The sequence below is a fragment of the Daphnia pulicaria genome, chromosome 10 (genome assembly GCF_021234035.1).
Source record: "Daphnia pulicaria isolate SC F1-1A chromosome 10, SC_F0-13Bv2, whole genome shotgun sequence".
Taxonomy (NCBI): Eukaryota; Metazoa; Arthropoda; class Branchiopoda; order Diplostraca; family Daphniidae; genus Daphnia; species Daphnia pulicaria.
This window is the reverse complement of record NC_060922.1, coordinates 3,553,924-3,575,050: the sequence shown is the minus strand read 5'-3', so window position 1 is coordinate 3,575,050 and position 21,127 is coordinate 3,553,924. Positions and strand designations below refer to the sequence as shown.

Genomic DNA, 21,127 nt, shown 5'->3' with positions numbered 1-21,127 from the left:
TGATTCATTAAATATTCAAGAAAAAATAAGTTTTCTCTAATTTTTGAAAAATGTTTATAACCTGTCAAATGAATGAAATTCCCACCAGGTTTGAAATCGAGAAAAAGCCAATCTCATTGTGATTCCTTTTGAAAACATGATCATGTTTTTTTTGTCGCATTTTTTTCTGGTACGTTCCTTTTATCTTTTTTGCCCTTCGTTCCTTTTTCTGTGGGCATACCAGAATACCGTTACAATAAATGTAGTCAAACCGGAATTTGTTTTGCTGATCTCCCAACAACCTGTTTTGTCTCTGCGTGTTCCTTCGTGCAGAGACGTTTCTCCAACCGTCAAGTAGGTGATGGTGTGGAGTTCATTCGACCATTACTCTGATCTCATCCATTTAGTTGTTACATCTGCCTTAGTTTACTTCCTACTACGCTAGAAAGCAACCACATATAATTAGCAGCTCAAGGGTCGATTCAGTGATCCGTCGATAACAATTAAATCTCTTTACCGGAGAGGAACTTATACCGAAATGTCAACCCAATTTTCGGCCAAGTGTTTTCTAGTTGTATTATCAGCAGTCATCGGTTTGAGTGCGGCCCACAATATTCTCGTCCTAACGCCCATCACCTCGCCCAGCCACAGCAATGTGTTCAAACCGTTGGTGGCCGAGTTGGCCGATCGTGGCCACTTTGTTACTTACTGGAACGGTTTATTGCAATCAGACAAATCGAGTTCGGTGATTCAAAGCAATCAGACGACGACCAACAGCTCCAACTTGCGACTTTTAACTTCTCCGAATCTGGTGAGGCTCAACAGGCAACATCAAATCGATTTCAACGATCGTGACAGCCCATTTCGTCTCCTATTCAGAATGCAAGCCACGATTGAGAGATATTGCAGAGCCATTTATGAGGATCCTGTCTTTCATTGGCTGATGAACTCGAAGGAGCGATACGATCTTATTATCCTCGACGGATTTTCCAACGATTGCACTTTACTGTTGGCCGAAGTCTTTGATGTGCCATTTATTTACCTGAACTGTTTCCCTCCTTCTCCGTGGCTTCTGTACGCCATCGGTTCGCCACTGGCCCTGGATCACTTTCCAAATCCTGCCGGAACAAGAGACAAGATGGATTTGTGGCAGCGAACGTTCAACGTAGTGACCAGTGTCTTTGCCGTCTACTTTCACCGCTGGCTGGTTCTTCCTGAAATCGATCGGGTGGCATCCAAAGTGCTCGGAAAAAACAACTTGACCTCCGTTGCTGCGATTGAAAATCGTTACCTGAGCCTCATTTTGTCCAACACACATTTCAGCATTAATTTCCAGCTCCCTACTTCACCGGCCGTCGTGGAAGTTGGCGGATTGCACTTGGGAGAAGCTCGAAATGAAATTCCCAAGGTATTTAATTTCTCAAGTTCATTTTCTGAATTTGTTTAATCGTCAATTATCTTTATTGATACAGGAATTAGTTTCGTTTCTCGACGGTTCCGGTGACGCTGGATTCATCATTGTGAGTTTCGGTTCAATGTTGAGAGGTGACGGACTTCCAAAAAATTTCCGCCGTTTATTTCTGTCCGTTTTCGCCCGACTAACCCAACGAGTCGTGTGGAAATGGGAGGATCAAAGCAAATTAGGAGAAAGAGAAGGATTGATCCCGTCCAATGTCAAAACCATTTCTTGGTTGCCGCAAAAGGAATTGTTGAGCCATCGAAATGCTCGACTTTTCATCTCGCATGGCGGACTCCTCAGTAAACAAGAGACCGTCTTTCACGGTGTACCTGCCATCTTTTTGCCCATCTTTGCTGACCAGCCGATCAATGCCCAAAAAGCCGAAGACGATGGATACGCCATTCGTCTGGACTTGGGCAAACTAACAGAAGAAATACTTTACAATTCCATCCAAGCTATTCTGACTAATCCGAGGTATTATAACTTTCTCGGTCGTGATTCACGTATACAGCGAATTATTTCAATCACGTTTTTATATCGATACCCATGTCTGTCTGTGATGAAGGTATGCTAAAAGAATTGGACAAGTTTCGGCTCTGATGCACGATCAGATTGACAATCCGATGGACCGAGCCATTTACTGGATAGAATACGTCATCCGCCACCAGGGTGCGCCACATTTACGGAATGCATCCAGGGATCTTTTTCTCCTTCAGCGCGGCCTTTTCGATGTGTTTCTCGTCATTTTGGCCGCCTGTCTACTGATGGCTTACGGAGCCGTCTATCTCTGTGCTGCTGTTTGCCACTCCCGATATGGTTCTAAAAAGTTGGCTGTTGATCTGAACAAAAAAGGTGAGTAACTAGCCGTCTATGAAACCTGTTTACAGCAGAATCCGACAGAAGACAACCCAAAGGCTATGGAGCAAAGCTCATACTCTAGCTCGTATACTTATAAATATTTCTCTTTCGTTCAAGTAAAACTAGTTTTTGATATGTATGAACAAGTGTGTCTGTAATAGGCTGTATTTAAGCACGTACGGGAATTCACCGAACAACACTTTTTGTTCTGTACACACAAAACTGAATACGACACAAAAATACTTTTACTAAACTTTTAACATCTGGGCTGATCCATCATGCCGCAGCAGTTCGTGCCGGAGAAAATCTTCATTCGTCATCACGTGCTGGACAAATGTGAAATTATTTATTCGCCAATCTCTCCCCCCCCCCTTCCCCAGTTCTAACCACGTGCCAATTATTCTCAAATACTATGCATAATTATCTACAACCTAGTTCGTAAGGTTTTCGATTGCGTATCGCCTCATCCTGTTTATGTCATATAAAGGCCGCGTGATACATTCGTCCTATTTTCTTGAATAGCGGTTATTCTAAACCAAAAAGAATCACCGTAGAACTTGTTTGTATGCAGAACGCAGATGCTGAATTGATTACGTGGGGTATATTTTTTTTTCTTCTTCGCGTATAAATAACCTTCCAAGAATTCGTATACCAACGTCATTTGTCAATGTCTTATTTTTTTTTTCTTTTCATTGATGTAAAATAAAAACAACCTTCGTGTTCGAAACTTCATCTTTGGAAACAAACGCGCTGCGCTGTGTATGCCGGGATTTTTAAATTCCCATTTTCGTCCCGAGGATATGAATAATAAAATCTAATACTCGTATATTTTAACCTGTAACCCAAGGTTGAAAAAATAAAATAGTGCATGCATGACATCAATAAACAATCAGTATAGTGGGGCACCACCTCCGGAATGAAAATAATTATAATGTAATAAGTATTATTTTCGTCGTAAAAAAATTTGCATTCTCGATTTCATACCTCAGCTGCGCCACGTAAAAGCGATAATAACGAAACAAATTTGTGATAGTGAAAATGGAGAAAACTATAACACTTTTGGTTTTCCGTCGTCCATTTCTGATTAACTGGACTGGACGTCTTTCGGATATTTTTTTATCCGATAACCGAGAACAATTTTTGGCGGTGAAACTGATTCCACACTTTCAGTACAAGTTTATTTCCTCACAAAAATATTTGTCTTAAAAGGTGAATTTAAAAAAAAAAAGCTATAACAAGTTAGAAAGTCGTTAAAACATTAGCCCTGCAGTTATTCGCAGTTAATAAATTCGATTTCTTTTGGCGTCAAATGAGTGGCAAACATCTCCTTTTTTGAACGGGGAGGTTTTTCCCGGGAGTTTCTAGCCAAGACTTCGAGCCCAAAACGCCATTTCTTGTCGTTGAAAATTCCCAATTCCCAAATCATTTTTCTAAATTACTAAAATTCATAATACGTAAAAGAATCGATAGCAAAATAGAGCTGTTGTTAATAATATATAAATATCTTGAATTACGTCGGATGGAATGAAGGATAACCACACAGGTCACCTGATGCGGCGAGTGGGAAATTGATTTCGTTTGTCGCAACATCTTTTTTGGGTGGTGTTCAAAACAAGTTTTACCCTCGGTTTCGTTTCCTAGACGAATATTTTTAACTAGGGCAACCCGGCACGAAATTGCAAACGTGTTAATGCATTTGAATAACAAGTTTCATCGAAAGGGTTTCGGAAAAGGTAAAGCAGATTGGTATACGTGTGTTAAATCAATATCTCGCGCAGCTATATCGGTAGAACAACATGGAAACTGTTGTTGTTGCTTAGTTACTGGCATCTAAAAAAAAGCCAGTTTGTTATACCTGAATCAGTTTCTAAATTCTGCACAGGGTGAAATCCAACTAAACAGGTAATATATTTCACTTCATTTGGGAATAATTGTCCCAGAGCCAGAGCACACACCTAAAAACATTTGGGGCCAATTATTAATGGTTAATTGAAAATCAGGAGCGTCGAAACAGGGAAACAGGTACGTGAAAGAATTTTGCATGGCCAATTTATCTCGCGCAAAATGTTAATTGGAAAGCGTTGGCAAGTTTTACCACGAATAACATGGGGTAAATTCACTTTCGAATAACTAGAAGTTCGCTAGGTACACATTTTAGTAGCTCTCCATCAACATTAAACTTGAGCAGCTTTCACCTCTTATAAATTATGTAACGACGGATAAGCCAATCTCTTTTCGATTAACGAGCTTTGTTATCATTCAAACTTTACAGTCGAGACCTTCAGCCCTCACTCGTTCTTCTTAAATGAGGTAGGATCGCGTAGGACTACTCCAAGTCAGCTCGAATCGTTTAGGCGACCAGAATTAATTAGATAAGCGAGGAAGCTAATGTAAAGGGAATATATATAGAACAACGGACTGATTATTATGTACTGTATCTTTTTCCTAGGCGGTATTATATATCTCCGAATAAGTTGCAAATACACATACTCAAGAAGATTTTGGGTTGTCTGGAAATCTGTCTAGGACTTGACGTACTAAATTCTTTTCGCTTAGTTCCTTTACGACCTTAACCTTTTTGATTCGTGTGTGCATGCTCCTGTTTTTTACAGTATGCCTTTCTAAAATAGAGCCTTCGACGAAACGTAGCCCATATTATATTGGGTTAAACTAATTCCAAAAGTTGGCTTGTCTGCTAAGCTCCACACCTGTATGTTTTTACTTTTTACTTATACTTTGCACGAAAGCGAATTCTCGACAGGATGAAGGCGATAGTTTCGAGGGCCCAGACCAGTTTTCATCCACTTATTATCTTACTTTCACTCATATGCATTTTCATACCTCTACGTCACTCAGTGTATGGGATGTCAAGGAGGAGCTAAGGGAATTGCCATTACTAGACGTGTGTAATTCCTATTATCGCCATTGTTGAGCAGGCGGTGGCGGTGGATGCTTGCAGGATCCCCACGGTGGAACTGAGCATAATCAAAAAGAACTTTAAACAATTGACTTTTTCTTAACACGCAAACAAAATGCTCGTCCCAGGTATTGCCGGATGTATTTTACTTGCGTTAACAATTATCTGCTCCGGTGCTGCGGCCCACAATATTCTCGTCCTAACGCCCATCACCACGCCCAGCCACAGCAATGTGTTCAAACCGCTGGTGGCCGAGTTGGCCGATCGTGGCCACTTTGTTACTTACTGGAACGGCTTATTGCAATCAGACAAATCGAGTTCGGTGATTCAAAGCAATCAGACGACGACCAACAGCTCCAACATGCGACTTTTAACTTCTCCGAATCTGGTGAGGCTCAACAGCCAACATCAAATCGATTTCAACGATCGTGACAGCCCATTTCGTCTCCTATTCAGAATGCCGGGCACACTTGAGAAATATTGCAAGGCCATTTATGAAGATCCCATTTTTCATTGGCTGATGAACTCGAAGGAGCGATACGATCTTATTATCCTCGACGGATTTTCCAACGATTGCACATTACTGTTGGCCGAAGTCTTTGATGTGCCATTTATTTACCTGAACTGTTTCCCTCCTTCACCGTGGCTTCTGTACGCCATCGGTTCGCCACTGGCCCTGGATCACTTCCCAAATCCTGCCGGAACAAGAGACAAGATGGATTTGTGGCAGCGAACGTTCAACACAGTGACCAGCGTAGGTGCACTATTCATTTACCGTTGGCACATCCTGCCCATGATAGATCGTGTCGCATCACAAGTGTTAGGCAAACACAACTTAACGTCCATCGTAGACATTCAAAGTCGTCACTTGAGTCTTTTAATGACCAACACACATTTCAGCATTAATTTCCAGTTCCCTACTTCACCAGCCGTTGTAGAAGTCGGTGGATTGCACTTGGGTGGTAAGCTCAAAAGACTACCAAAGGTAATGTGCCAAACACACCTTTCCCTTTTTGTGTGTATAGTGACTACTTTCTCTAACGTCTGAATTCCTTGTTTGTACATTTACAGGACTTGGTTTCGTTTCTCGACGGTTCTGGTGACGCTGGATTCATCATAGTCAGTTTCGGTTCAATGTTGAGAGGCGACGGACTTCCAAAAGATTTCCGCCGTTTATTTCTGTCCGTTTTCGCCCGACTGCCCCAACGAATCGTGTGGAAATGGGAGGATCAAAGCAAATTAGGAAATGGCGAAGAATTGATCCCGTCCAATGTCAAAACCATTTCTTGGTTGCCGCAAAAGGAATTGTTGAGCCATCGAAATGCTCGACTTTTCATCTCGCATGGCGGACTCCTCAGTAAACAGGAGACCGTCTTTCACGGTGTACCTGCCATCTTTTTACCGGTCTGGGCTGACCAGCCGATCAATGCTCAAAAAGCCGAAGACGATGGGTACGCCATTCGTCTGTGCTGGGACGAATTAACCGAGGAAATACTTTACGATGCCATCCAAGCTATTCTGACTAATCCGAGGTTACAATTAATACTATTATTACTATTACATATGGTGGTGGTCAAAGTGAAACCTTGAGTAGTTTGACATGAAACCAACATCTGTTAAATAGTTGTTGCAATCCATGCCCTATACTAAATCTGTTTTGCATGTATGTGTGTGTACAGGTATGCCAAGAGAATGCAGCAAGTGTCTGCACTGATGCACGACCAGATTGATAAACCAATGGACCGAGCCATTTACTGGATAGAATACGTCATCCGTCATCAGGGCGCGCCACATTTACGGAATGCATCCAGGGATCTTATGCTACCCCAACGAGCCTTGCTAGATGTGATGTGCATTGTCTTTATTTTCACTTTTTCCATGATCTACGTGACCTATCGTCTTTGTCTTTTTTGCTCCACATTATACCGTTGGAAAGATATGATGATTGGATTGCACAAAAAAGACGATTAAACATTTGAACACTATATTCGATATTCGGTGAAATGAAAAAAAAACAAAGTATTAACACCCAATGTAAAAAGGTTGATTGAATTGTAAACATATCAAGATATAAAAATAAATGAAAATATATAATTTGAAAATTTTTTTCACTCTCATTCAGCAAATTGGCATTACTACACGAATGAAAAATCTTGGCCGGCTGGCCGCTGTCAAACGTGTGGAAATGGCTCCTGGCTGGAAAATGTAGTTTCAGCTGCAAATTCCTTCCTCTTCACATTTTTTTTTAAATTGAATTTAAGACGTAATAGGTAAAAGACACAAGATGCTAGGAAGCCAACACTTACGCCAGTGCTGACGCTTCATCGATGTTGTCTGGCGGTTGGACTTATTTAGTTATTTGTTCCTGAAATACTCGTGATCGAAGATCAACCGGTGGCTGGATGCAGTCTATTTAAATTAAACTAGTATGACAATCGCGGGAAATTTCGGCCATCTAGCGGCGAGTTAGTGCCGTAGAACTAGTGGCGTCTGGCGGGCTCTCATTGTTGTTGACAGTTTACTCACACACTCACACACTGGATTGGTTTATGGCGGCATTGAAAGCCACCCGTTATCGTTTGTTTTACCCATAAGAAACTGATGTTTTTCGAATGAAGTAATAGACGTTTTAGATTTCTCTGAGTGTAAAATGTATATCAAACAAGTTATTATACAAGGGTTTAAAAGTTATCGTGAGCAAACGGTGGTAGAGCCTTTCCACCCAGGACACAATGTTGTCGGTACGTGCACTTATATGTTTATGTTTTCAACATTGTTATTGAACACTCTTTGTATTTTAGTTGGTCGAAATGGTTCGGGAAAGAGCAACTTTTTTTATGGTAAGCAATTTTCATTGTGTTTATCATATCTTTCCATATAAATTAGTTTCATGAACGAAACTTCAAAACATTTAATATTTAAACCACGACTTTCTTATTATTCATAGCTCGTTCAAATTAAAACTTAATCTTGGCACTTTTGTATGAATCGATTTCATGTAGCCATCCAATTTGTACTTAGTGATGAATTCAATCACTTGAGACCAGAGCAAAGGCAAGCTCTGCTTCATGAAGGAACAGGGCCAAGAGTGATATCTGCTTATGTAGAAATCATCTTTGATAACACAGACAACCGGCTTCCCATAGACAAAAAAGAAGTTAGCTTGAGACGTGTGATTGGTTCCAAGAAGGACCAATACTTCCTTAGTAAAAAAATGGTGACCAAAGCAGATGTGGTCAATCTGTTAGAATCAGCCGGATTTTCCCGGTCTAACCCCTATTACATCGTAAAGCAAGGCAAAATTAATCAGATGGCTACTGCCCCCGATTCTCACCGCTTAAAGCTTCTAAGAGAGGTCGCAGGAACAAGAGTATACGATGAACGGAAAGCAGAATCGGAAACTATTATGAAAGGTAATATACTTATTGTTATTCATTTGTAGGTTGCCCTTATCAACTTTGTATTTTATTAAAATAGAGACGCAAGGCAAACGAGAAAAGATTGAAGAGTTTTTACGAACGATCGAAGACCGACTAAAAACGCTAGAGGAAGAAAAAGAGGAGTTAAAAGAATATCAAAAATGGGATAAAATCAGGCGTGCTGTAGAATATACCATACATGATAGAGAGTTGAAAGAAACAAGGAAAAAATTAGACGACATGGAAAACACGCGTAAAGATTCTGGTGATCGTCAAGATAAATTGAGACAGCAGTTGGAGCGTGCTCAAGAAAACAGCAAATCTGCATCCAGAGAACTACGAGACCTGAAACATCGCGCCCAGGCAGCTAGAGAAGAGCGCGACACATTGAATGCAGAACAACAGCAACTTCTAAAGGAAAAATCCAAATTAGAATTGACTATAAAAGTATGTATCTTTTACCTCCTTTTTAAAATTGTCTGTACATTTCCATAAATGCACATGAATCATTTTAGGATCTGAGTGACGAAGTACAAGGAGATAATCAATCGAAAGAGCGAGCCGAACGAGAACTCCAGCGTCTTCACGAGACTATTGCACAAAAAGATGGTGAATTAGAACGTATTAAGCCACAGTATGAAGAAATGAAGAGACGTGAAGAAGAATGCACTAGAGAGTAAGATTAATTCTGTTGAAATGAAAAGCAATTTTAAAATCTTATAGTTAATAAAAAAATATACATATTTTAGACTTGCCCTGAAGGAGCAAAAGCGCAAAGAATTGTATGCCAAACAAGGTCGAGGGTCACAATTCACATCGAGAGATCAGCGTGACACTTGGATTCAAAACGAACTCAAATCTCTGTCCAAAGCCATAAAGGAGAAAAACGAGCAAATTGAGCGACTTCAAGAAGATTTGAAGGTTTCTTTATAATTGCTACTCTATTTTGTTATTCATTTGTTCTCATTTTTGAAAAAATTATCTGTAGCGCGACTCTCGAAAACGGGTGGAACTAGAGAAAAAAATTGAAGAAATGACCAGTGAAATGGAAAACCATCGGTTAAGCATCGACGATCACAACAAGGTCTTCTACGATATGAAGAAACGAAAAGATTTACTACAAACCGAGCGAAGTGGGTTGTGGAGGAATGAGACTTTGGTTCAACAGAATTTAGCCTCGTCAAAAGAAGAACTTGCCAAATCAGATCAAGTAAAACAACTTTATTTTGTTACAATCTATTTTTGTACTAATTCATTGCTTGAGTGTAGGTACTACGCTCTTTGGCTGGCAAACCTATCCTGAACGGAAGAGACAGTGTACGGCAAGTTTTAGATAATATGCGGTCCCAGGGTGGCCGTATGGCTGAAATTGCTGATTCATACCACGGACTGGTTATTGAAAACTTTGACTGTGACAAGAGCATTTTTACCGCAGTAGAAGTCACGGCTGGTAACAGAATGTTTCATCATATTGTGGAATCGGATCGTGTTGGCACAGAGATTCTCAAACAAATGAACCACGAGAAGCTTCCTGGCGAGGTAAGAAAGACATTTTATTCTTCCATGACATTCGGAATTCGTAACACTCGATGTTGCTTAGGTAACATTCATGCCGCTGAATCGTCTAAACGTTCGAGAGACGAACTACCCCCCGACTGAGGATGCCTTGCCAATGGTCACCAAGTTACAGTACTCGGACCGTTTTGACAAAGCTATGCGTTACATTTTTGGAAAAACAATGATCTGTCGTAACTTGGAAGTAGCTAGTGTTCTTGCGCGTACAACTGGTTTAGATTGTGTTACTCTCGATGGAGATCAGGTTTCATCAAAAGGTATTAAGTCTTTTATTTTCTGTGTTTGGGTTAACGAATGAATACCAATTTCCGTTCGCCAGGTTCGTTGACGGGTGGTTATGTCAATACGTCCAGATGCAGATTGGAGATCTACAAAACTCGTTCCACTCTAAACGCACAAGTAGCCGAAAAAGAAAAAGAGCTTGCCGACTGTCGAAGTAAATTGCAACAAGTTGAAAGTGAAGTCAACCAATTGCTCAGTGAAATCCAACGCACAGAAACTAAAAATAGCAAATCAAAGGTGATAACTTGATGCTTATTTCATTTGTCGTATTTGATTTAACTTAAAACTTTTGATATTCTTTTTACAGGACGTTTTCGAGAAGGTTAAAGCAGACATTCGATTAATGCGTGAAGAGTTGAACAACATCGAGCGGTCGAAGCAGCCAAAAGAAAGATCACTAGCTCAGTTACGTTCATCCCTGGAAGCTATGCAGTCGACCAAGGAGGGTCTAGAGTCGGAATTGCATCAAGAGTTGATGACGCAGCTATCGGTCACTGACCAATTAGAAGTTGATCGATTAAACGATGATATTCGTCGTTTAACACAGGAAAACAAGGACGCCTTCATTCAACGTATGAGACTGGAAGCAGATAAGAACAAATTGGAGAATTTGCTCACCAACAATTTGATACGGAGGCGAGATGAATTGCAACAAGCTCTGCAAGAAATTTCGGTCGAAGATCGCAACCGTAAGTTGGATCACTGTCGCTCCGAATTGGGTACAGTCGAACGGCGACTAGACGACGTGAGTGATGCGCTAAAGGATGTGGAAAAGAAAGTCTCGGATCTGAGTCGGAAGCAAAAAGAAGCGCAGACTGATCTCGAAAAGTTACGTTTCAAGGAAAAGGACATAGATGAACGTCTTGCAGAAAGTGCTAAAGATTTTGATAAGATGGCTTCGAGGCAAACAGCGTTGCAGCAGAAGATTACCGAGTGCACGGAGAAGATTCGTGACTTGGGGTCGTTACCCAGCGACTCGTTCGACAAATACCAATCTATGGCGACGAAACTTCTTTTCAAACAATTGGAAAAGGCAAATTCGGAATTGAAAAAATATAGCCACGTCAACAAAAAGGCATTGGACCAATTCATTTCCTTTTCTGAAGAAAAATCCAAACTGTTAGAGCGTAAAGAAGAGCTGGATCATGGTTATGACAAAATCAAAGAGTTGATGAGCACATTAGAGTATCGAAAGTACGAAGCTTTACAGTTTACTTTCAAACAAGTGTCAAAGTACTTTTCGGAAGTGTTCCAGCGGTTAGTGCCCAATGGACATGCTTACTTAAAGGTTAGTATAATTTCAATTCAATTGGCATGTCTTTACATTACCTCAAGTTTAAAAATAAATGAAATTTTATTTATAGATGGACACAGGTAATGATGCAGCAGGCAACTCGGAGGATGCGTCAGCTTCATTCGGCGATACAGAAGGAACTGATCAATTCACCGGTGTCGCTATTAAAGGTAACCTACTAATAATTAGATCCGTACATAGCAAATGCAAGATGTGTGTATTAAAAATTGTGTTTGTGTTTTTTAAAGTTTCCTTTAGTGGACAAAATGCGGAAATGAAGGACATGAACCAACTTAGCGGTGGTCAGAAATCGTTAGTGGCATTAGCATTGATTTTCTCGATTCAAAAATGCGATCCTGCTCCATTCTACCTCTTTGATGAAATTGATCAGGTAATTTTAATGTTTCAAAATTTTTGTGGTTTTATATTAACATTCATTTTTTTAAAGGCCCTCGATGCCCAGCATCGTAAAGGTGTGGCTGACATGATCCACGAGCATTCGAAAAACGCTCAGTTTATTACCACCACTTTCAGACCGGAATTGTTGGAACATTCAGACAAATATTACGGAGTTAAATTCCGTAACAAAGTCAGCCACGTCGAGTGCGTCACTAGGTAAGCTAACTATTGAAGTTTTAAATTTTTACGAGGTTATGCTGATGTGCAAATAATTTGTTTAGGGAGGAAGCTTATGATTTCGTTGAAGACGATCAAACCCATGGTTAAAAAATCGCACGGCTATTTCCTGAAGAAAAACAAACACGTTCCCAGCCCATTCGCCAATGCGTATGTTTTGTTTCTTTTGCAATCGTGTCATCGTGTCAGAAATTATGTTTAAATACATTTCAACAAAGAGGCTTTCAGTATATTAACTTGTTTGACATTTGAATTTTTAAAAGCACATTAAAATTTTAGCACTCTTGTACGCATATTAGGGTTTGAAAATTTATGGCCCGAAATATTTTGGATCGACCATTAAAAGAATGGTTCATTCGTTCATTTCAAATTTAGAGGATATGTTTTGATTACATTTCATTAGATAATAATTCCTTAACGGCAAATATACGTTTTAATGAGCTATGCTAATAAACTCCGATGAATGCCCTACAAAAACACGCAAGGGTAAGTTTCGTCACGACCTTACCCTACAATAATGTACTCATCCAACAATTAAGATAGTAATACTGTGGAAAAACTGCTTCGATTTCAGTCATTTGACGGTAGATTCGTGATAGATCTAACGGCAGCTACGAGACGATGGTCTTTACCATTCGATGCAGATTTAAAGTTTGTAACATCGGATGATAAAATTGAAGCTGCTGCAGCACGAAACAATTCAACAAGTTCCATCAAAGAAACGGGTAGCACTAAGCCTAAATCTTCGAAGATGTTGCCTAAATAATCTAATAAATAAAAAAATAAAACATTAACTTATTTTTGCCATGTGCAGGCCAGTCAACATTTGAATAATTACCTATATCAGCGGCTAGTTGCTTGGCTCCTTTCGAACCCACACTCTCAATACGAAGAATTGCTTCACTCAAGGCGTTAGCGGAAGCTGCTGCAACGCAACCCAACAGGAAGTCTGTGGCGCTCAGCTGCCCTGTTTGAGAGAGGCTTGTACCTGGGGGACGTCCATGAGGGAAAGTGTGCTCCGATAAAGCCCGGGTAAGTCCTCGATTTTCCTGAAGAACAAAAGGCTCGAGGTGCTGCGGCAGCATCATTAGATACTGGCCAATTTGTGTTATGTATTCCATTGGCGCAAGGCCGAATTCCGGCAAATCTTCTGTTAAACCACTGCTGCTGATTATTTCAGCCCACTCTCGACTGCCCAACAATTCGATTTGTTGGAGTATCGGGCTCATCAATGTGTCATAAATGCAACGTTGAATCTCTGAATTAAGTTCCAGAGCTACAGATACCGTCGGACCTAAATAGGAGCGCCTTTCATCTAAAAACAAATAAGAGATTATTTAGAAAGTTAATCATTTCTAAGAATTCAACATCGAAAAATTCCAGTACGTTGTTCCTGTTCCTTAAAAAGAAGTTCAAGTCGCTGAAGTGGCTGTGATTCAAGGTAGAATGTTTTGTAGCAGCTAAGGGGAACCTCGGCTTGATTCAATTTTTTGCCACAAGTTTTTACATTATCCGCAAACAAGGTATCGTTTTCCTCCAGCACGAGCAGCATTTCTCCCAGCGTTTGAAGTAAAGATAGTGCAGTGTGTAAAGAGTCTTCTCCGGACTGCCCCAAGTTTTGAAGTTTCTGAAGCACACTTTTGTATTGCTGCAAATGGTGAACCAAAAATCGATTCCAAGCCTAAAAATAAATTTTAATGTTAAAAAATCTATTTTAATGTAATCTGAAAAAATTATCTGACCTCGATTAACAACTCAAGACCGTAACCATGAGTGAGTACCACGCAGTTGTTTAGCGTAGACTCCATGAGGCTATTGATTTTCGAATGACTTTGCTTCAAACTGTGAATGCTTTCGGTGATCTCACTGTTATCGTCGATAGGTTGCGAGAATTGTTCTAGGAGATGTTGAAGGCATAAAGCTTTGTACTTGTTGGAAATCATAAGTCTGAAAAGCTGATAAAGTGATTCGCTAAATTGACGAAAAACTTCATCTTCGATGGGACCAATATCTTTGAAGTGGGCCTCTACACCTTGAAAGAGCCTGTCGGCTGATGATTTGATTTGTTGCAGCATAAACAAACCTTCGGCGGCAGCAGGTTTTTTAATCAAAGATTCAACACTATTTAGAGGACTAGGATCGAGCGCTGACATAGCTTGTGAATAGATAGGCAAAATGACGCGACTGCTGTTGGTGGAGTGTTGGTTAAACACACCCTGATACCATTTGGTTTGCTCTTGCAGATCGTCTAGCAATAGCTCGTGAAAGCGACTGATTACTTCAACTGCATTCAAATCGTCTAGTTCGCACAGTTCTTTCCATTGGTGTAAGATAACACCACGTCTACATTTAGTATAGTAATGCAACAGTTGATCGAGTCTGTCCATGTTGGTGAACACCTATTACCCGAAATCATATTTAACAATGAATTGATTTTGTTGGAGGCTGTATAATAAAAAATAACATGAAGTTTATTGGTACCTGCACCATAACAGTTGTTTTAGCAGCATCTCCAGTAGATATGGCCGACACCAAGGAAGGTGATGCGAGGGCTTCTAAACGATTACGGAGTCCGTCAAGCTGCATCATTCTTTCACCATAGTCACTTACATGATTAAGAAGATCCAAACTTTGTCTCAGACTATTCAGACGTTGTGACAAGGCCATCAGATCATTAGATTCAAATAACTAAAAAAAATTTATAGTTGACATAATTTAAAAACCAAAGTAAGTATAAGATTTACTTCTTCAATATCAGCCATAAGTGTGGTCCAGTTATCAGCTTCTTGTAAAGCTTTTGATGTTGCTTTCAACTTATTTTTTATTGCATCAAGTTTGATAATGTACTCCAGAGAGTGTGTTGTTTCATTCTCAACTTTGGAAACTTCATGTTCAACAGTGACAAGCTTTCTCTGGAAATGTACTACTTCATTCTGAAGAAGCTCAATGTCCCTTAAAAGTCGAGGGAGGTTGGACAAAACTGAAGTGCTTGTATTTTCAAGGCTGCTATTAATTTCATAAATAGCGAGCTGTAATTTCATGACAATCGACGATGCAAAGTTCTCATGTGATTGAGCTTCAGATTGTCGGAAAGTGTTGTTGACCCAATCCTTGGCTGAAAAATGCTCTTTGGCAAAAGCTGAAAGATCCTATAATAAAACATATTTGATTAGCCCAAAATGTTCTTAATAATACAACTTCTATATTTACCATATTTTTTTTTACTTTAACCACTTTAACATTCAATTGACACGTACAATCAGATTCAAAACAACGAATTCTTCGTCGTCTGCATAGCAATAGCATACGTGGCAGGAGTGCAGAACTAGCACAAATGAAAATATTGAAATAGGACTAATAAAAGTAAAATATTTTGATAAGGCTTACAAAATAAATAATTCATTTTAAATTATAAATAATTCAACAGTTTACTTCTAAGTGTTAAAAATTATCTTAAAATGTAAAGTGGGCCACACTCCGCCACAGCGAAAAGACAGCACTGTGCCACTGTCTATATATCGATATAATCTATTTTGAAATTTAGTCGACTTCACGATCACGAATCCACGAGATAGCAAAGACAGTGGAGTTTTGGCGGGCAATATTTACAGAAACTATGATTTTTTTCTTTCCACAAATTGAAACCTTTCATTTGAAGTGAACAATTTTATTCTGATGCTTTGTACTTCGTGATAGTAAATTGAGAAGAAAATGGATGCCGAAAACAGTCAATTTTGCGTAAATATTTTTTGTGTAATGCCCAATAATTCCACCGAGGCCACCTGTCCCAAAGACTTGTTTCGAGCCCACGAATGTTGCAAGGAAAATGGTTTCAATGTAAATTGGATTCAAGAAGAAGCTTGTATGAAGTTAAAGCCATGCAAAGAAGATGTTTTTATCTTGTCCGAGTTTGTTGGGCCATTGTTTGAGTTTCTTCGACAGTTAAAATGCACTGTCATTGGCCCACAGTGCTTACTGGTTTCTGTTATTAAAGGAGAACCTCTCCCAGATGTCCCTACACCAGTCTTCACTGTTGCAATGAAGGGAATCATTGTCACCACAACAGGATGCACCCCTCAAGAGAAGAAGGAAATTCAAGAGAAAGTCCAATACATGGGTGGACTTTACTCATCAGCGTTTTCTACAAATGTCACCCATCTCATTGTGAAGAGTGTAGCTGATTTTAGTTTGAAATTCAAAGTGGCCATAAAAAAAGACATCCCTGTCATGATTCCCAATTGGGTTGATGCTGTATGGAATGCCAGTATCAAAGAAAGTGTCCATGGAACAGATCCTATGTTTGCCAGATATGCTTGCCCTCCATTCCAGGGATTGGTCATATGTGTTTCCCAGATTCCAGCCAAGGATCGCGAAGCCCTTAAGAAGATCATTGAAGCTAACGGTGGAAGATACTCTGGCCAGCTCGAATTGGGTAAAACGAATATTCTTATTACCACCTCGGCCGAAGGAGAGAAATATACTTATGCTAAACGTTGGAAGATACGTTGCCTTAAACCAGAGTGGATCCACACTTCATTAAATAAAGGCTACGCTGCTGATCCAGACTCTTTCATCATGGAGTCCAAGACTACTAATCCTCCTAGATGTTCAACTCCAGAAGCAGATCATTCCGTCATGAAATTCGGCAACTCAAGTATCAACAGTACCATTATGAACGAGAGCCGGGTTCAATATATTGACGAAACTGTTGGGTCTACAACTTCTAATTTATCCATCCAACATTCCGATTCTCGAGCCACAGAAGCTCTCGACACTTTAGACTTGGCTATTTCTAAGAAAGCCGGACCTTTTCTGGATGGCTGTAAAGTGTTTATTAGTGGTTTTGATGGCCCACACATGGAAAAACTAAGGTATGGCTTAATTAACGCTAGTAATAAGTTACATTCTACTAACCGATGTTTTCTTAAATTTTGCAGGCGTATTCTCAATAATGCTGGTGTAGCTCGCTTTAACAGTATCAGCGAATCACTATCTCACGTCATCGTTGGAAAAACTGTTGAAGAGGATTGGAAACAACTCCAACAGTTGATGCACAAGCCTTACGTCGTAACTGTAGAATGGGTTGCCCAGAGTTTGAGATTAAAAAGAGCCGCTCCAGAAGCTGCATTTTTGCATCCCGATTTTAAGAACGTGATCGCTCCCAATAAGGAAAACGCCTCAAAGAAATCTATACCAGAACCGTCAAATAACTTTCAGGAGGATTCACAGATGGTTCAGCAGTACTTGACAACAGACCATACAGAAGAAGAAGAGGTTGCATCATTAATGAACCGCCCTCAAGGCATATTTTCTGGCTTAACTTTCCAACTTTTTGCACTGGATGCTGAAACTGTTTCGGTTATGACTGATCTTATTTTAAGCAACGGTGGTCGTGTGGTAGCAAAGAACGGAAGGTACGTAGTTACCGAACCTGTTAGCCACACCGCTGTGCTTGTGGATCAAGATGGAACGTATACTGTGGTCAACACTTTGTGGATTGAAGATTGCGTTGATGAAGAGCGCTTAGTGGACATCGAAAATTATCACCACCACATCAACGTCAGAGACAAACTAATTCTGGACGGCTACACCGTTTCTTACAGCGGCATTCAAGGTCGAATGAGAGAATTGCTAGATATTCTAATCGTCCAGCTTGGTGGTCGACCACAAGAGACTTTTTCTCGCAAATTGATGGAAGAAAAAAAAGTATACCGCTCTACTCACCTCGTTTGCGCCAAAACAGAAGGAAGGAAATACGAAAAGGCCCTTGAGTGGGGGGTTCCGGCCGTCAGCGCTGAATGGGTCATTGCTTGTGCCACCTCTAGCACACGACCTAAGGAAGAAGATTATCCTCCGACAGGTGAACCTGTTAAGCCACAAGAACTGGAAGAGTCTGTTCCAACTCCGGAAACTGTTGTCAGGCCCTCTCGACAACCTGCAGAGTCTGTCGTTTTGAAGACTTTGAAGCAGAAACAGTCAGAAACACCTAGTGCCCGCCGTTTACCGGCTCACTTTGATATGTCTTCGCCGCATACTCCAGTATGATTTGTTATTGTTTAAATTATTTTTGGATTATTTTTTCTAATAGTTCTCCTTATCAGGTGACCTCAGCGACTCCTACCATGCCCCCACGGCCGGCTGTCTCTGACACTCCTACGTGTTTACAACAGAATCCGTTTAGTGCAAATAATATTGGTAGAACACCTCAAGCTCGACCATCTCTTTTTAACATGCCTACACCCGATACACCATATGGAAGGCTTTTAAACGTAATGTTTTAGTTTGTAATTTTTTATCGTCAAATGGAATGAGCAATTTTTTTCTTTGTAGCCGGACCCGTCACCCGAAACTCGAAAAGTGTGGAAACATGCATTGGAAAATCGAGTTCGTTTTACGCCTCGCGCGGACGAATCCCTTAACGTTACCCCACAAGATATTCAGAAAGGAGAAATTGTGGTCTCCCCCGAAGACTCAGATTATTTCCTGAATTTACGGAAAAAATTACGTCTTGATGAAAATGGAGTTGAAGCACAAGCCATGTGGAAACCGGATGAGGAAAATTCAGCGGCAGCATCACCCTTAGAACCACCAAAGCCACCTTTTCATGGAGTGGTGGCATTCATACACAAGAAAGTTGAAGACCAAAGAACCGAGTTAACCAAAGCAGTTGAGCATCTAGGTGGCAAGGTTCGTTTCCAACACTGCGAGGAGGTAACTCATTTCATATATCAGGGCAAGCTAGCTGCATCAAAAGAGATTCGAAGCGCAAAAGATTGGCACCAGAAATTTGTCTCACCACAATGGATCTTTGACTGTGAAGATACTTCGAATCGTCTAGAAGAATCGCATTATCCACCATCTTTGAATCCGAAAATGGCTTTGTCACTGAATTTCAATTCGCAACCTGCACCGCCGTCTAGTTGTACCCAGAAGCGACGCCTTCCTGCCAGTTCCAGCGAAACGGGTACTCCTAGAATTCCTTCCCGTAAGCGCTTATCATCTGATAGTGAGCCACGTGAAAACGACCTTCTTGAAACTAATGAAGAACAAGAGAATCTTGTCGTCCCAGACGTAGAGGAAGAAGCATGCAAAGAACTTTTGCAACTAGACCAAGTGCTATCACGTTCAGCTGAGCAGATTCCTCTGCAAAAGGTTACAAACGTTTCGGGGGCTAGAAACGGTAGAGGACCTGAACACGTCTTTGTTCCCGCAACGCAACCTCTGGAAACGGTAGATTCGCAATCTGCTCCAATTGTGTGGGATCTTCACGAGACACAAAAGCCAACCGGTTCACAGCTAAACAATACTCAGACGTATCGTGTCATGTTCTCTGGAATGGCACTAGACGATCGTGACAGCTGTACTGCTGTTATCGAAGAGTTGGGAGGAACCGTTCTTGAATCCAACCAATACGACCCAACGTGTACTCACCTTGTCGTCGCCAAAGTTGGATCTAATGAAAAATTGTTGACGTCGATCGCTGCTGGAAAATGGATTCTTCATCCAGAATGGCTGAGTGAAAGCGAAAAAGAAAAACGTTTCCTTGAGGAAGCTAAATTTGAATGGGGCAATCCAGAAGCCACGGTGGATTACCCAGAATCCGAATCCATTACCGAGGACGAAGCTAACATTGCTGCGGCTGCACATTATTGGCGTATTAATCGCAGTCAAGGAGTATCTGGTGGCCCTTTTCACGGAATTACCGCTGTTTTATACCTTCGTGAGAAAAATGCTTCTTTCCAGCGTTTACTTGAAGCTGGTGGCGGAAAGGTGGTTGACCAAGGGTATGATAATAAGGACGTCAGAGTTTTTTGTAATTTCATTATTTACATTTATTTATACGTTTCTTCTAGTTCGGCTTTGGAAAACAAGAAGACGAACTTGTGTATTTTGGATTCTCGCGAAGCGAAAAAGTTGCAGTTGTCATCGTTTGCCAATGTAGGCATTTATTGCGTTCCATTGATTTATCTCAGAAATCTTGTTCTGGCTACTGACAAGAAGTTAAAATGGAGCAAGTCTGTTTTACAAGAATTTCTTCCTTATCTCGAAAACATGCCTTCTTCTTAACTATCTTTCTTTTTATTTGAATAATCTAATGTGAAAAATACCCTTTTTTAAAGAAAATGTTTAAAGATACTTAGATAAGTCCATGAAATACAATCATTTCTAGTTTCCTGCAGAATTGTATTGATAACTAGTACATAATGATGACAAAACTACCAAAGACGCTTAGGCCCCATTGTTGCAGATGTAAGTATCCAGGTTTTGTCTTCATCTTTCTTCATTGACATTTGTTTATGCCTTGGTTTAGTTTTACAAATGATATGAACCCTTCCTTGTCTCACCACTTTGTAGCAGTCTTTGCAACGTTTCATCGGTTTCCCCACAACTTTGAATCCACAACTAGGAACTAGTGTAGGAACAGTAGGAGTTAACAGTTGATTTTGCACATTCAGAGTTTGGGGAATTCTCATTGATAATGCACTAAATGTTCTTGACACTGTCACAGGGAAAACAGCAGGTGAAAACATAAAGAGTTGTTGCAGGTTGCTGCACACGGGTCTTACAATTTTTCTCAATGCATCCATTTCAATCGTGAATCTGCTGTAAAAATATTTGAAACTGTTACATTTTTCAGTACTCTACATGAATTACATTAAAAGATAATAATGAGTAGTGCAAATGCAATAATTTTTTGGATTGCGCCA

General features: G+C 40.3%; 5 protein-coding genes and 1 long non-coding RNA gene across 6 annotated transcripts in view; 4 read left to right on the top strand and 2 right to left on the bottom strand.

Moving 5' to 3' along the window:
- LOC124314496 overlaps positions 1 to 21,127 on the bottom strand; it is a 103,874-nt gene that overhangs the window by 57,501 nt on the left and 25,246 nt on the right. The gene's annotated exons all lie outside the window — the stretch shown is intronic.
- LOC124314439 (UDP-glycosyltransferase UGT5-like) lies at positions 379 to 3,201 on the top strand. Its single transcript, XM_046779623.1, has 3 exons — positions 379 to 1,387; positions 1,452 to 1,912; positions 2,004 to 3,201. The coding sequence occupies exons 1-3, from the start codon at positions 518 to 520 to the stop codon at positions 2,296 to 2,298; spliced, it is 1,626 nt and encodes a 541-aa protein (XP_046635579.1). The 5' UTR covers positions 379 to 517; the 3' UTR covers positions 2,299 to 3,201.
- Positions 5,164 to 7,287, top strand: LOC124314440 (UDP-glycosyltransferase UGT5-like). Its single transcript, XM_046779624.1, has 3 exons — positions 5,164 to 6,198; positions 6,285 to 6,745; positions 6,893 to 7,287. The coding sequence occupies exons 1-3, from the start codon at positions 5,329 to 5,331 to the stop codon at positions 7,182 to 7,184; spliced, it is 1,623 nt and encodes a 540-aa protein (XP_046635580.1). The 5' UTR covers positions 5,164 to 5,328; the 3' UTR covers positions 7,185 to 7,287.
- On the top strand, positions 7,733 to 12,651 carry LOC124314401 (structural maintenance of chromosomes protein 3-like). Its single transcript, XM_046779537.1, has 15 exons — positions 7,733 to 7,954; positions 8,015 to 8,053; positions 8,216 to 8,626; positions 8,691 to 9,079; positions 9,148 to 9,308; positions 9,382 to 9,553; positions 9,621 to 9,842; positions 9,902 to 10,171; positions 10,233 to 10,464; positions 10,527 to 10,726; positions 10,797 to 11,777; positions 11,854 to 11,953; positions 12,032 to 12,174; positions 12,232 to 12,398; positions 12,464 to 12,651. Exons 1-15 carry the CDS (start codon positions 7,864 to 7,866, stop codon positions 12,507 to 12,509), a joined length of 3,624 nt encoding a protein of 1,207 aa, XP_046635493.1. The 5' UTR covers positions 7,733 to 7,863; the 3' UTR covers positions 12,510 to 12,651.
- Positions 12,627 to 15,740, bottom strand: LOC124314421 (conserved oligomeric Golgi complex subunit 7-like). Its single transcript, XM_046779600.1, has 7 exons — positions 15,630 to 15,740; positions 15,164 to 15,568; positions 14,901 to 15,107; positions 14,162 to 14,818; positions 13,806 to 14,100; positions 13,258 to 13,734; positions 12,627 to 13,186 (listed from the first exon to the last, which is right to left on the bottom strand). Exons 1-7 carry the CDS (start codon positions 15,723 to 15,725, stop codon positions 12,990 to 12,992), a joined length of 2,334 nt encoding a protein of 777 aa, XP_046635556.1. The 5' UTR covers positions 15,726 to 15,740; the 3' UTR covers positions 12,627 to 12,989.
- On the top strand, positions 15,951 to 20,591 carry LOC124314397 (DNA topoisomerase 2-binding protein 1-A-like). The gene is made up of 5 exons (XM_046779529.1): positions 15,951 to 17,290; positions 17,357 to 18,458; positions 18,521 to 18,688; positions 18,750 to 20,203; positions 20,273 to 20,591. Exons 1-5 carry the CDS (start codon positions 16,131 to 16,133, stop codon positions 20,484 to 20,486), a joined length of 4,098 nt encoding a protein of 1,365 aa, XP_046635485.1. The 5' UTR covers positions 15,951 to 16,130; the 3' UTR covers positions 20,487 to 20,591.

What these genes read in the sequence shown, in the direction of transcription:
- LOC124314421 (XM_046779600.1), bottom strand. Translation starts at nt 15,725, where the DNA reads ATGCTATTGCTATGCAGACGACGAAGAATTCGTTGTTTTGAATCTGAT. An exon ending in TTAAAGTAAAAAAAAATATG is followed by an intron (nt 15,569 to 15,629) that starts GTAAATATAGAA and finishes GTTTTATTATAG; the next exon opens with GATCTTTCAGCTTTTGCCAA. An exon ending in TTTTAAGGAACAGGAACAAC is followed by an intron (nt 13,735 to 13,805) that starts GTACTGGAATTT and finishes ATTTGTTTTTAG; the next exon opens with ATGAAAGGCGCTCCTATTTA.
- LOC124314439 (XM_046779623.1), top strand. Translation starts at nt 518, where the DNA reads ATGTCAACCCAATTTTCGGCCAAGTGTTTTCTAGTTGTATTATCAGCA. An exon ending in CTCGAAATGAAATTCCCAAG is followed by an intron (nt 1,388 to 1,451) that starts GTATTTAATTTC and finishes TTATTGATACAG; the next exon opens with GAATTAGTTTCGTTTCTCGA. An exon ending in GCTATTCTGACTAATCCGAG is followed by an intron (nt 1,913 to 2,003) that starts GTATTATAACTT and finishes TCTGTGATGAAG; the next exon opens with GTATGCTAAAAGAATTGGAC.
- LOC124314440 (XM_046779624.1), top strand. Translation starts at nt 5,329, where the DNA reads ATGCTCGTCCCAGGTATTGCCGGATGTATTTTACTTGCGTTAACAATT. An exon ending in AGCTCAAAAGACTACCAAAG is followed by an intron (nt 6,199 to 6,284) that starts GTAATGTGCCAA and finishes GTACATTTACAG; the next exon opens with GACTTGGTTTCGTTTCTCGA. An exon ending in GCTATTCTGACTAATCCGAG is followed by an intron (nt 6,746 to 6,892) that starts GTTACAATTAAT and finishes GTGTGTGTACAG; the next exon opens with GTATGCCAAGAGAATGCAGC.
- LOC124314401 (XM_046779537.1), top strand. Translation starts at nt 7,864, where the DNA reads ATGTATATCAAACAAGTTATTATACAAGGGTTTAAAAGTTATCGTGAG. An exon ending in AACTTGCCAAATCAGATCAA is followed by an intron (nt 9,843 to 9,901) that starts GTAAAACAACTT and finishes GCTTGAGTGTAG; the next exon opens with GTACTACGCTCTTTGGCTGG. An exon ending in ACGAGAAGCTTCCTGGCGAG is followed by an intron (nt 10,172 to 10,232) that starts GTAAGAAAGACA and finishes GATGTTGCTTAG; the next exon opens with GTAACATTCATGCCGCTGAA.
- LOC124314397 (XM_046779529.1), top strand. Translation starts at nt 16,131, where the DNA reads ATGGATGCCGAAAACAGTCAATTTTGCGTAAATATTTTTTGTGTAATG. An exon ending in CCACACATGGAAAAACTAAG is followed by an intron (nt 17,291 to 17,356) that starts GTATGGCTTAAT and finishes TAAATTTTGCAG; the next exon opens with GCGTATTCTCAATAATGCTG. An exon ending in GGAAAGGTGGTTGACCAAGG is followed by an intron (nt 20,204 to 20,272) that starts GTATGATAATAA and finishes CGTTTCTTCTAG; the next exon opens with TTCGGCTTTGGAAAACAAGA.